The 15,040-nt window shown below is 39.0% G+C and overlaps 1 protein-coding gene across 4 annotated transcripts in view; it reads right to left on the bottom strand.

Annotated features, from left to right (window-relative positions):
* Positions 1 to 15,013, bottom strand: part of FERMT2 (FERM domain containing kindlin 2) — a 93,574-nt gene extending 78,561 nt beyond the window's left edge. For all 4 annotated transcript variants that reach the window (XM_045287737.1, XM_045287738.1, XM_004698592.2 and 1 more), the window contains exon 1: positions 14,830 to 15,013. In XM_045287737.1, coding sequence (XP_045143672.1) covers positions 14,830 to 14,986 — 157 coding nt within the window. In that variant the 5' untranslated portion in view covers positions 14,987 to 15,013. The remainder of the gene's footprint in view (positions 1 to 14,829) is intronic.
* Between the last annotated feature and the right edge of the window lie 27 nt (positions 15,014 to 15,040).

The following is a 15,040-nucleotide window of genomic DNA, read 5'->3' as shown; positions in this document are numbered from 1 at the left end:
AGCTAAATTAATTTGAAGTACAGGCAAACCTTGGGGATATTATTATAGGTTCAATTCATTGCAATAAAGTAAGTCACACAATTTTTTGTCTCCCAATACACAGTAAGTTATAGTTATACTGTACTGTAATTTATGAAGTGGGCAATAGCACTATGTAAATGTCGAAAAATTATGAGAATTACCAAACGTAGCAGACATGCAATGAGCATATGCTATTAGAAAAATGGGGCCAATAGACTATAGAGGCAAGGTTGCCACAAACCTATTTATAAGAAAAAAAACATGAAGAGCAGTAAAATGTAGTCTACCTTTCTATATATACTAAGAAAAATGAAGTATTAGATCAAAAAATTAAGGCAAAACCATGAAAATTTTAATATGTTAGAGAGCTGGTCTTACGTGGGTCTCTCCAGAACCAGTTAATACTAGACAAGTCTCTCAAGCAAACACAAAATGTATTTGTATTATGTATGTGTGCTAACTGATTCAATAATGGCAACTACAGACTATGAAACTCAAAAAGATTGTTAGCTGTGGTAGTTACATGATTTTATATCAACGTGAAAATATATAAACATGTGTAAGGGTGGTATTCCACCTGTCAATAGGGTCACAGGCTGATAGTGCCTCCTTGTGGGTGTGGCATGGGAACCTCCACTTCTCTCTCTGCCATCACCTTCCGGCTGCGGGCCACTCTGAGATCTGATGCTTCCACAGCCACTGGACCCGTACAACTTTGCACCCTCAAAGCATGTGGCTGCATGAGTCTGCAGAGGCACTTGGGGCTGGCACTGCACTCATGGACTTGAGTTGGAATGGGCTGGGGCGTTTCTGTGACATGCAATTACTTCTTGACACAAAGCTTTCTTACACATGAGTGCCCCTAGATTTGTTTCTCTAATCAACCCAGTCTGTTCATGGAAATATGTACTATGAAAAAACTATGCATGAATTTCAAAAGTTTTTATAGCAAAACAAATGTATAGTAACTTGTTATATAGCCTGTCTGAACAGGATCTAGTTTGAAGTGCTAAGAAGGATAAGGCATTGGCCTGAAAAGAGCCCCAGTCGAAACAACACGAATTCTGCCAAAATTAATTTGTAAGAAAAAGCATCAAATTAATGAAGCTTGGGAAGAATGGTGAAATCACTGTCCTTTACACAAAGTTTATGGGACAATGCCACAAAGCTACCAGCAATTTACAACAGGATACTTGTTTCAAGATGGAATGAGAAGATGAAGCCCACACAAGGAGACCATCCACCTCAATTTGCAAGAGGAAGAGTGACCTTGTGCACACTCGCACACGTTGAAGAGCTGATGGGCTGTGCCCGATCAATTGCAGACAAGAGCGGAGTTCTCAATGGAATTTTACGCAAGTAGGGTCAAGATCCTGAAGCACTCTGGGAAGAACTGTAACAAGTGACAGAGCAGGCTTTCCCGGTATGATCCTAAAAACAAAGCACTGGCTGTGAAGAGGTGGGAGTGATTCCATCAAAGAAAGCAGCTGGTCAGAGAAGAGAGCACGGCAATGGTATTTTAGGAATGCGGAAGACATTTACAAGTGTGGACTTTCTGGAGGGCCAGGGATCAATAGCAGTTGCTTATTATGAGTGTTTTGAAACGTTAGCTTTAGCAAAAAAACAAAAAAAAATCGGGAAAGCTTTACCAGAAAGTACATCCCTAAAACAATGCCCCTGCTCATTCATCTTATTAAACAAGGACAATTTGGGGTGTGTTTAGATGGGAAATCATTATCCACCCACTGACAGTCCTGATTTGACTCCTTCTGACTTCTTTGTTTCCTAATTTTAAAATCTCCAAAAGGTGCTAATTTTTCGTCAGAAAACAATGTTAAAAAAAAGACAGCACTGACATGGTTAAATTCCAAGACCCTCCTTCCTTCTCCAGGGGTGGACTATGTGGGTCCTATCATCACAATCTTGATGGCATTTTTGCTGGGAAACAAAGTTTTGTTTTTCTTTCCATTCCAATTTTCCACCAACTTAAAAAAAATTGCCTTCAATAAACCATTTGATGAATGCACATGCCAACACGAAAATTTAAACCCACGTCAAAGCAATTAAAATACACACACTCCTATCGATGCACAGAAAAATGATTAAATAAATAACAGGTTTTATGTTCAAAATTATACATGTTAATATAAAAGGAAATGCTAAGATTTAAATAATTGAGATACCTTCTAAATTATCCCTCTCAAGACTATTCATGATTATTCCAGAGTCTAGGAATAAATTCCCAAATTACTCTTAATCTTATTTAAGATGGACTATCCTATCCTTCCAGAACTATCTTAGTCTAGGACAGTAATCCCCAAGTGAATTCTTAGCAATGCAAAGTATAGCACTATTACCTTAAGGCTTAAAAGTAAAATTTTTATAACATGACTATTAGTTTGCCAAAAAGATATGTACTCTTGATTTTCCACAGCTATGACAAAAAACAGAAAACGAATGCTTTAGGAAATAATTTGGAAAGGGGTAGGATGGAGGTGGGGGATGTCACTCAATTTAGCCAACCCCTAATTCTGTACTCTGCTGGACCTCCTCCCTCACTCTGTGGGGTAATTAGCAATCAATAAAATTAAAAAAGAAACACTGGCAAAGAGCATTAGGAAGGTTGAGAACCACTGCTCTAAACTAAAGATGAGGAAACTGAGGTCCGGAACAAAGTCAGAATCAGGAGCAAAACTCAACTCAGTAAGTTTGACTCATTTATTTGTAATTAGAAATAAATATTTCACAATATAGAATTACATATTATTTTTGTGATGAATCACTATGCTTTAATTATGTTCAATTTGGAACAATGACAAATACATCCTGCATATCAGATATTTACATGACGATTCATAACAGTCGCAAAATGACAGTTATGAAGAAGCAATGAAAATAATTTTATGGTTTGGGGTCACCACAACATGAGGAACTGTATTAAAGGGTCGCGGTGTTAGGAAGGTTGAGAGCCACTACCCTAGCAGGTTATTGAAAATCTTACCAATCTTTGCCCCAATTGCCTCACCGAGATCTAGGTCTCTAGCCATCCGCAAGTGCATCTCATGCTACGGCTTCCTAAACTACCAGACAGTACAATTTAATATTTAGAGCCTCCTTTCTCGGATAAGTGGCCCTGGCCACCAGTGTGGTGGTAACTTATTGGGTTGAAACCACCAGCCTCTCCTTGGGAAAAGGATGCAGAGTTCCGACGCTCACAGGTGTCATCCTAACCTGTTCTATAGGGTGGCTATGAGTCGGCATTGCCTCGATGGCAGTGAGTTTGGTTTGGTTTCTCTCAGATACCTTTCTTTCCTTGCCTTAGTAAGATGACAAACCCTTCACAGGAAACCTCCCAATCAAGTATTACCATCTCCAACCGTTCATCGGCCCACCTGTCAAACAGGTACACTTACTTAGTACTATGGATAACATCACAATTATAATTGTATATAATTAACCGGTTAGAGCCCCAGTGGCATAGTAGCTACACACTGGCTGCTAAGCAGGAGGTCAACAGGTCATAACCACTGGTCTTGGAAACCCAGACTGTTCCAACCTGCCCTACGTGGTCACTATGAGGCAAAACGGACTCCATGGCAGGGGGCTTGGCTCACCTGGTTTGGGATTGAGAAAAGGCTTTTGATTTTATTTATCCTGTGTCTCAAGGGGTACTCATACACATATATTTTCAATATCTGTGTACCTTAAGATTCAATTAGAAACATTATAAATACTATGTATTTACATAAATCCCTTATAAAATAAATTGTAAATACCTTCAATATTTCTGTCAAACATTTAAACTCTTGCTGTATAGGGAAACTGAGAAATACTAAAAAATTTACTGTATGTTTTACTTTACTTTTCAATTATAATTAAAAACATTACAAACACTGCGCTGTTTTCATTTCTTGGTAACAAGCCTACCAAGAGTACTTTGCGCTTGTCCAGCTCACTGGGCTGCTGAGCACATCCATGTACAGAAGAGGGCGCCGGCGCTGAGGGCACAGGCCGATGCTGCCAGGTCTCTCTCCCCCAGACTTTGCCTCTCTGGTCCTTCCTACTTAAAATCAACAGGTGACGTTTCCTCTGTTTAAACCAAGCCAGCTTTCCAGATCTCCAGCAATGCTAACTCTCCACGAGGGATCCATTACTAGAGAAAGACACCAAGTTTGGTACAGTGGAGGGCCTCTAAGGGCCAGACTCTGGGTCAGCTGCCTGATGGACTGGCATTATTTCATTCTGTTGTACGTAATGAGGTGGAAGTCAACCCAACAGCAGCTACTTACTCGAGGTTCTACATTTGTTCCTGCTCCCAGTCACATGTATTTTACTTTAAAGACCCAAAACACCCCCAAACAAAACATTTACACCCCCCAAAATTTTGAATACAGGGCCTTGACAAATTGTCCCGGTCCTTTAAATCTGGTTCAACTTCCAACACTAGAATTTCTTGTAGCTCCCCCAGGAGCCCTGGTGGTATTATGGTTACACACGGGGTTGCGAAGTCAGCAGTCCGAAAACACCAGCCACACACAGGGAGAAGAGATGGGCTTTTTACTCCTGTAAGAGTTACAGCTTCGGAACCTCAAGGGGCAGCTCTACCTGGTCCTCAGACGGTCACTATCAACGGAAATCCACTGAAGGCGCTGCATGAGTTTGTTTGTTGCAGAACCCCCAAAGCTATTCCCTTAGTCCCTCTTCTGGTCTGACACTGAGCTTGTCCCGGCATGAAAACAATCAACTCTCTGGGATCAAACCAGCAACGTTATTAAGCCAAAGACGAAGTGCAGATAGAGAGGGCTGAAAGAAGGGATGGAAACAGGAAACACAAGAGAAAGTAGGCTAAGTCATGGTGCATCAAGGGGATTGCAACGGATGAGCTGAACAAAATGTGTAGAAATGACTGAATGAACACCGCTGATCTGCTCTGTAAACCTTCCAGTCTCAGAACCCTTTCTAAGTTGGCTAGGAGTCTAAATGGACTGGCAATGGGTTGGACTGGTTATTATGTCCATTTTACAAATGAGGACACTGGTACCAGACACCAAGAGGTAGGTCATCAGAACTCTGAAGCAGGTGACCTTCCCTCCCTCCCCTCTCCAAGGTCCATGCTCTATAAGGAGGGAATTCTATCATAGCATAAGAATGTATCAACATCTTGCATAAAACTTTAAAAACGGATATAGCAAGTTTGCTTTTCTCGTGTTATTTTTAATTTCAATGGTCATGAAATGCTTAAACTGAACTCAAGAATTAAGTGGTAGGCACTGAACCAACAGACTTCATCTACAATCGATACTGCTGGCTCTTTGCTGTTTTATTTATAACCCTAAATATTCCATTAAGAGGGTATCAAAAGCATCATTACACTGGGTTCTCTGAAATCACCACTGATCTTTTAATACATCTGGTGTATTTTTTAGTTATAATGTAACATAAAAATAGTAAGATAGCTAAATGTTTGAGAAACGATTCATTAGATGCTAGCTCTTTTGAAAATTAGAGGCTATCAGCTCAATAACCTTGAAACTGAAAAAGGTCACCATCCAAGGATATGCTGAAGTTGGCTGGTCTTTATAAAGCTACATAATACACGCCAGAGCCTGCATACTGAATTAGGAAAGGAAACTCAAAAGTAAGTAATTTTAATCATTTACTGCTCTATCTCCTTTTCACCTTCTCGTATATAGTGATTCTCTGAAACAGAAAATACTAAAGTTGAGAGAAAATTATGCCCAGACATAATTTTCAAAACATTTTACTATAATTCTATGTGAGTCGGTGTCAAAAATGAATTATAACCTCAACAATGAAATGAGAGTAACATTTGGATGGCCACAAAATAATTATTTTAGAATGCTATCTTCTAGTTAACATAGTTTCAACTTTCAAGTAACTACAGTACAACACAAAGTAAAGGGGCAAAGCTAAGTGAAGATCACTCTAAACCTACAGACGAGGAAACAGACTGAAAAAGCACACAGGAAATAAGTGGCACTACCAGGATTTGAACTCAAGACTTACCTATCTTTCTCCTGCATTCTACACATTAAACCCTAAAATCTTTCACTATTCAGAGATGCTTCGCTTTGGGTCCATTTTTATGACTCAATTTCTAGAAACCAAATAAATTTTCCAGTTCAATGACAATAAATTGGACTATTATTTTACATCCTGAATTCTGCCAAATTAAAATGGTAATCATTGCTATATTGAGACAGAATGCACTTATTGTCTTCCTGATACAGTCACGTCTATACTTCAAATGATCTTCCTTTTTTTTTTTTTCAAATGATCTTCCTTTTAACACATAAAATCACAGGCAAAAACCTTTTTGGCCTTAACTAGGAAAAGATTTCTTACATATAACCACATGAGCAAAATCCATGGAAGAGAAAAAAAAATAGATGAACTGAACTTTGTCAAAATTGCAAACTTCTGCTCGTTGAAAGACACTATGTTAAGAAAATGAAGGCAAGCCAGACTAGGAGAAAATATTTGCAAAATCCCTGAAAAAAGACTTGTACCTAAAATATATAAAGGATTTACAAAACCCAAGACTGACAGACACACATGGACACAACATGAACTAATTTCACATTTTCTTATGCTAAATGATTATATATATGTTTAATGAAAGAAACTGGACTCTAAAGGCTACAAGTTCTATCACATGACATTCTAGAAAAGGCAAAGCTAAAGGGCAAGAAAACAGCAGCCTTTCTCAGGAGTTGTATGTACTTAAAAGAAGGGCTGATGGAAACGGAGCTTAGGGAAACTTTAGGGGTCGTGGAAAAGTTCTTCATCTTGACTGATGAAGTGCTTACATGATTACACCTTTGTCAAGACCCAGCACATTAAGAAATATTTAATTTTATTGTTCATAAATTATACCTCAGTCTAACACTAAGAAAAAAATAATGCAAATAATTTAAAAATTATACCAACTATGAAATTTGTAAACACAATTTCAGTGTCACATCTCTTAGTATTTGTTTACTTTGCCCCACTGGGCATATAACTTTTTAAACATTATCATGGTTATCCTACAGTCTTACTTTGTATCTCAATGAAAAAATTTCCATTTAAATAAAGATACTTCACATATTTGCTTTTGTCTGAAAGAAATTTAACTAGTTTCTAAGTAGGGCAATGTTTTTTATGCACCAACAAACTATTTCTTATCATTCCCTTTTTAACCACTAAATTTTAAAAATTGTTCTTAAAAAATGTAGTAAGTAGAGAATTCATTGGAAGAACCTTCATGGTTATATAAATTTTTCAAATCCCAGAAATACCATCATCCACTTGGTGGCCCATTGCATTTTAGAAATCTTGTAAAAACATGAGCTAAATAGTTCTTTGTCACATTACAGAGGCAGGTGTGTATGTGTTTGGAAGCAGGGGTGGAATGATAACTATTTTTCTTGTTTAGGGGTTGGGAACAGAGTCAAACTAAACGAAAGCAGTCCCAAACTAAACTTCTTTCAAGGATTACAATTACTCACTGTTAAAAGTAAAACCTGTTAAACATTCTAAATTTTATTTTAAACACGTCCACCCCATTTTCTTCAACTCAGTATACTGAGACTTTAAATGCCACTGAGAACATAGCCACTCTTCAATTGTGGAGCAGGAAGGGCCCTTGTGGCTCCCAGCCGCTAACTGAAGCTTGGCCGCTTCCACCCACCTCCCAGCTCGGAAGGAGAAAGACGGAGGATGGGCTTTTGGGAAAATTACGGCCAAGAAAACCCTCCAGGGCACCTCGACTGTCAGACTGGCTCCCCATAAATTGAAATGGACTCAATGTCACCCCACAACTGTTTATATAAGGCATTTTGACTTGTATCATTTCATTTCTTCCCAAAAGCTATGAAAAAGTTTTGTTTTGTTTGTTTACTTCCATTTTAAAGATGTAAAAATGTGATCCGAAGGTTGAATTACTTGTCCAAAGATCACAAACCAGCAAATGGCCAGGCCAGAATTTGAATTTAGATCTTGACTTCAACTAGGCGCACACTTCTTTTAATCTGTGCATCCATTAACACCTACTGCAGTGTGAAGACAACCAACACTTTTTTCAATGCTTCTTTTTTTTAAATAATCTTTTTTATTTTATTTTTTCAGGTTTTTAAAAATTGTTTTATTAGGGGCTCATGCAACTCTTATCACAATCCATACATACATCAATTGTGTAAAGCACATTTGTACATTCCTTGCCCTCATCCTTCTCAAAACATTTTCTCTTCACTGCATTAGGTTCTCATTTCCCCCCCTCCCCCTCCCCTCACGAGCCCTTGATAATTTATAAATTATTATTTTGTCATATCTTGCCCTGTCCGACGTCTCCCTTCACCCACTTTTCTGTTGTCTGTCCCCCGGGAGGAGGTCACATATAGATCCTTGTAATCGGTACCCTCTTTCCAGACAACCAACATTTAGGAATATCTAAATGATGTCAAAACAATTGTGGGGATGGCACACGACTGGACAATGTCACACATCGGATCACTCGCTGTGAGTCGGAACACCTAACAACAATATGCTCAACGGTCTACACTATGACCACGCCTTTATTTAATGGTAATGATACAACTTTAAGATGAAGTTAGTCAAACATATATGACAATGCAAATTTATGCTGATAAAGAATCTTTTATTTTTTAAAAAGATAAAACAGTGCCTTGAAAGACAAAGGATCTGTAGGGAGTCAAAGACATTATGGTTGCCATACTGTCTGGAAATAGATATTATTACTTAAGCATATCTTAATACCAATAAACCATATATAGGTAATCCTTGACTTCCACTGCATTCGAATTACTACAAACTGCACTTGCACTTACAACCATGTGGTTTTGGCTTGGATTTTTTTGTATATTTTATTGTTAATAATATATACTACAATCAATGTTGAAGTGCATAACCTGCTGATGCTATCATCCCCAACACAAATATCAGGTTTATAAAAATACCGATTAAGTAAAAACTAAAAAAATAAAAGGAGGGGAGCATTAGATTTGTCAAAACTGACTTCTGACAGTCGCTGATGGAACCCTTCAGTGAGGACAGCATGCACATCTGCTTCTGTTGTGGTTTCAGAATGGATGCCCAGTCTACAAATTAAAGAGACTAAAAGGAGACAGGTAACACTAAAAGCACACTACGATTCGGGATGTAAAAAAACAAAGGACATTACTGGGAAAATTGACAAAACCTGAATATGCACACTAGACAAAATGCTGTATTTCCTGAATTTGATATCTGTACAGCAATTATGCAAGAGAAGATTCTTGATCTTAGGATGTACAGTTTTAAGTATTTAGGGATGAGGAGTTATTATATCTGCACTTACTCAAGGACTTCAATAAAAATGTGTCTATGATGGAAAAAGGAAATCAAATGGCAAATTGTTGCTCTTGAAGTGTTCGGTGTTTTTTCCTCAAATTTTTGCAAAAGATAAAGAGCTGAAGCAAAGGTCTTTTCCCTCTCCCAGTACTTAGATATTTCAAACCAGGTCTTTGTAAGCAACTGAATAAACATTGTCATCCTTTTTCAGTGGCTCTATAAATAACCCCAGTAGGAATAAAACAATATTTGTTGATTTTTAAAAGAGTACAAACATGGCATGAAAACACATAAACTGTCCAAGAATAGCTCTAAAACGGCTTATGCTTCATTAGGTGGCACAGTGGTTGAAATGCTTAGCAGCCACCGGAAAGGTTGGTGGTTCAAACCTGAGTGACTTCCTGACAAGGACTCGCAGCCTGCTTCTGTTAAGACCAGTGGTAGGGCAATTGTACTCTGCCCTACAGAAGTGGCCTGAAGTTAGAATTGACTAGCAGGCAATGAGATTTTGCATTTTTGTTTTGTTTATCAGGCTTATAGTAAAGCCTGCAAATTACCCTCGGGATTTTAAGCAGATTAATTAACATGTGCTGAGTTACTACACAATTAAAAAAAGAAAAGGAGCCCAAAAGGCACACTGGGCTGCACACTGAGCTACCACATGGTCACTGGTTCAAATGATTCAAGGTCAGTAGCTCACCAGCCACTCAGAGGAAGAAAGATTAAAGTATGGGAAACCCAAAAGGGCACAGGTGTACCACCACCCCTTGTCCTATAGGGTCACCACGAGTTGAAATCAGCTCAATGGCAGTGTTTGGTTTTTGCAATACAGTTAAGAAGCATGAACCAAGACTCAATTCACTATTACGTATTTTTCCAACTATATAGCTTCCTCAGTTTGCAAGTAGCCTGAGTAGAGAGGAATTGTCCAGTTACATAGGCCCCTCTCCCTACAGCCACATCTTGCCAAACCTCTGATCCTAGTTCAAGCACTTTTTATAGAACAAAGTCCTGGAGAGGGGAAACTAGCTATTGTGCTCCTCTGTGCAATTATGGAATAAGTGAATGGTCACTTTAAAAGGCAATTTTGACGGAAATCTCCTCTTTTTAGTCACGTGTGTTAACTTCACAGCCTAAACTCAACTGTACAATGCATCCCAGCATAGATTCTATTATGTCAAGGCCATAACACACTTTAAAGCCAGGACAACTTTTACTGAAAGTTCAGAAACATTCCTCAAATACTCTTAGTCAACTCCATACATTTCTTTGTAGTTGTTACTGTCCCCCAACTTGCAGCCTGATCGAATTCAGCCTCTATATTCTTTCTAATCATAAAGTCAGAACTGGAAGAAATCTGGGAATCGTGTAACCTAGGCTGCCATCCAAGGTCAGAGAACGAAATTCTGTTATGAATCTATATTACAGGAAATTCCCGACTCTCCACATAAACTAAATTTTTATAGAAAGGAAAAAGTTTGATTGTACAGACGCTTACAAAAAGACCCATTTTTGTAAGATGATATAGGGAAGCAGTTAATAACCCCACAGAGAATTAAGACGAAGCATCTCCTTGATATTTAAAATCTTTAGTGCTAAGGTCTGAATCCACCAAGTTGAAAGTTTGTCTCTACTATTCTATTTTCTCCCAAGGAATCTCATAAACTTGGGCCTCTTCTTTACAGTCTGGATCATTTTACCACTGTATTCCCTGGCATCTTATATTTTGGAATCCTTAATCCCTCATGGTTTACAGTTTAATAAAAAATATATAACATACATGCTTAAAATGTTTGCGAAACACAAAAAATGCAATATTCTATTTAAAGCTTTCAATCTGCAGTCTTGAGAAAAAGGCTATGATTCCCTAAAGCCTACTTCTTCAGGGCATATATTCTTTATTTTAAAAGATTACTGTAGAATGACAAATTTGTTTTATAGTAATATTTTAAAAGAACCTTTCAGATCTTTATGTTAAAGCAACAAATCATAGAAGTGCAAAAGTTCTATATAAAATTCTAACTACATATGAAGTTATTGCCAACACATTTCTAAGGAAGCATTAATTTTCTGTTCTGGCATGCTTAAAGCATCCTCAAACCTAAAGATCCATGTCCCAAGATTTTTTTCTGGCTCAGAAACTTGAGAATCTAATGAAAAAGACAAAGGCTGTTCTCCTGAAAAGTCCCATCTTTAATACAATATACTTTAATACAATATTGAGAAGAGATTGTTTATCAACCCCAGAGAATTGCTGCACTGAACATCATAGGAAAACAGTCTTAAAGCATAATGCTTCTTCTATTTGCATATCCTCTGATGAGCCTAACGTTTATATGCAGACTATTTTTTTTTGCAGGCTACTTTTTAGTTATGGAATCTGAACTGTCCCAAGGCCACAATAGCCTAGCTCTGCTAATTGTCTGTCACTGCTAGGCAATCCAGCTAAGACACCAGACCCTGGGCCAGGCCATTCCTAATGTGATCTCTCATCTAGGCCCTGCAAGCTTCTCTGGTCTACTTTAGCCACTGTAGTGGCTTGTCAACTGCTTTAGTTGACAAGCAGTCAGTCACCTAGCCTACCCTTTAATACCGCCAGTGACACAACTTACTCTGGTTTTAGGCACCTTAAAAAGTACACAGTTCTTTTCTAATTCGATTACCATAGTTTGATTACTTGCCAGTAAATAACAAAACAGTCTTCATTTCAAAGTACCGGTGTAGATCCTAAAAGCAGATTGCCCTGGTGCAGAGGTTGAGGATTTGAGCCCACCAGCCATTCTACAGGAGAAAGATGTAGCCATCCAGCAGTCAGCTTCCATCAGCATTTATAACAGTTCTACTCTGTCCTATAGGGTCTCTATGAATCAGAATCTATTCCATCCACAGCAGCAGGCTTGCTTTTTTGGTATCCTAAAACTAGGTGTCAAAAATTATAAACTCACTTTTACAAAAACCAGTAAAGTCAGCATTGTGCTGTAAAGCACTAATTGGAATTTAAAATACACACAAGAGCAGTACAAGTTCAATGCAAGAAAGATAGAAAGCCAATAGCATCATATTCTTTCAAGATGTGATCTATGGAATCAAATTGGCAAGAGCAACTAGAAAAATTAGACAGGGACCTTAAAGGGCAATGAGTTTAACTGAGGAGGAAACTAGGGAGGAACTGATGTTAATGGGGGCAGTAAGAAGGGTAGCACAACTTAAAGAATGTAAACAATGACACTGAATTGTACAGATAGAAACTTGAATTGTTTTTGTTATGCATATTTTCAACAACAAAAATAACTAATTTTTTTAAAAAAAGAATGATGAAAAGCTTTCATGTAAACAGCATTTCCTACTCATTGGGCTTCTTGTCATTGCATAAAAATGTTAAAAAAAAGAAAAAAAAGTTACAAATTGGGAGGGAGTATTAGAACTGATTGTGATGATGTATGTATACACAACTCTTTAAAAAAGTGATTTAATCATGAAGGTGTATTACTGATATGTGAATACTATGTCAAGACATTTTAAGAGAAGTTTTTTAGTAATTAAAAAACAAAAGAAAGAAACCAAACTTGACCAGTGGTTCCCATGGGTGAAAGAGGAAGAGTCCTTGCTTAGGGGGCACTGAGTGTGAGTTAATGGTGGTGGAACAATTTGGAAAAGGATAGTATTAATGGTTGTACAACATAAAGAGTATAATCAATGGCACTGAATTATACATGTAGAAGTTGTGGAATTGGAGAATGTTTTGTTGTGTATATTTTGGCCACAATTAGAGAAAACAATTACATAAATAACAATGAGGACAAGAAGAAAATGTCCTAGAATTGATTGTGATGAAAACTGTACAACATGTGGATCAGTGCTAATAAACCTGTTCTAAAAATGTTAAAAATGCATCAGCATTAAAGTATGAAGTTGATAGCCACTTAAAAAATTAACACCAATCATCTGTAACGTTTACTTTCTTTACTGCTATTTGTGCCTGTGATTCTGTAATAAGCAATTCTAACGCAATACAAATATAACATGTCATTATTTATTCATCGGATAAAACATGGCTTCAGAACTCCAAGTTGTCTCAGTCACCTTCAACAGTTTGCAATATTTTTAAAAAATCCCTTATCGAAGCTAGTTTATTAGTAAACTATCAATCAAATATACAGCAATCTCTGACATACTAGTTTCCTTTGAAAACAAGAGAATACTTGATACTTTTCTCCCCTTCAATAATCCCACACCAGTGCTACACAAAAGAAGGTCCCATAGATATTTGGCAAACAATGATTTAATCACATCAGATGAAAACAATGCTAACCAACAGATAATCAGCTGAACAAAACACAAGAACCTTATTTTCAAAGGCTTGCTCAGGAGGACTCACTCTCTCCTGGGCTAGGTCTCTCCTTTGGTCCTTTAGTAATTAAACTTCCAGCAAGGGCATGCAGCAGGTCCACCAGAGTGAATTCTGCTTATTTTGTAAGTGGGACATTAGAGCACTATTTACTAACTATATATGGTGCACACACCACACTCTCTCAGTAAGGGACCCAACTCCTTTTAACAGCCTCCCTATCTTCCTATGCTATTTCTTTACAACCAAATTGAAGTAACCTTGCCACAGCTGCATTAGATACAAAAGGCACATCAATTAAAGCCCAGGGAGGCAGTCCTCAGAGCACTTACCATAATTAAATCATCTCCAAATCTTCCGAGATGGTTCCCCCTCCCCCCTCAAAAAGGTTTCAGTCCTCACGAACAAAGTATGTACTGCAAACATGTCTCACTTCCTAGTGTAGCTTACTCCCACAACTGGGTCACATAATCCAGGATCTCTACGCATTCAAGCCAACAATGTCAAGTCCGAATTAATACGGTTTGCTTTTTCACACAGTTCTTTCCCTAGCTTCAGACAGAAAACTGGACGCTAGAAACGGTTTACCCCAAGATGAGATTATCGTTACCAAGTTGGTCAAACATCTGGCCCGCCCGCCCCTTGTAAGGCTGGCTGGCTGGCACATGGAAACAGCCCACAGTAACTGCATGCTGGCTCCCGGCGTCGCACATTTTCAAGAACAGTCGGTCGTAAATAGGTTTTTACATCATCCTCCATACCAAAAAAGTCGCCCCACTACTGAAGAGGTGGCCGAGCGCCACAGGCGGGACTCTCGCCCAGCCAACAAGTCGCCGGCACGCTCTGCCGACCGCTCCAGGGAAGAGGGGAAACGTAAGGAAGTTTTCCCCGGCCACCACGCAGTTCCGCTGACCACTGGAAGGTCCTAGCGTCCCCTCGGGAGATTTCCGAGCGTCACAAAGAAAGGTGCACGCGACGAAGGGCTAGCCGCCGAGGGGTGGTGCTTCGTCGGAAGCCTTCTGCGGGATGCCGAGAGCTCCCGGACCCCACCCCCACCGCCCCGGGCCTGGGGAGGGGTAGTTCCTCCGACCCGGCCGGCCGACACTCACCGAGCTTTTCCACCAGCTTGAGCATCACCCCTCCGATGTGCACCTCCCCCGTGACTCTCAGGGTGACATCGCGGCTCAGGTCCGTCACATGCACGCTCAGTTCCCACGTCCCGTCCGCATAGCAGCCATCTGGCATCCTGATCCCGTCCAGAGCCATGGCTGCTTCTTCCTGCGGGCGCGGAGGAAATGGCTCGGGTCAGCGTCACTCCCC

The sequence above is a fragment of the Echinops telfairi genome, unplaced genomic scaffold (genome assembly GCF_000313985.2).
Source record: "Echinops telfairi isolate 266 unplaced genomic scaffold, ASM31398v2 ScPeMD7_18;HRSCAF=68, whole genome shotgun sequence".
NCBI classification, from domain to species: domain Eukaryota; kingdom Metazoa; phylum Chordata; class Mammalia; order Afrosoricida; family Tenrecidae; genus Echinops; species Echinops telfairi.
Note: the sequence above shows the minus strand (reverse complement) of the source record. Positions and strands in the feature narration are given on the sequence as shown.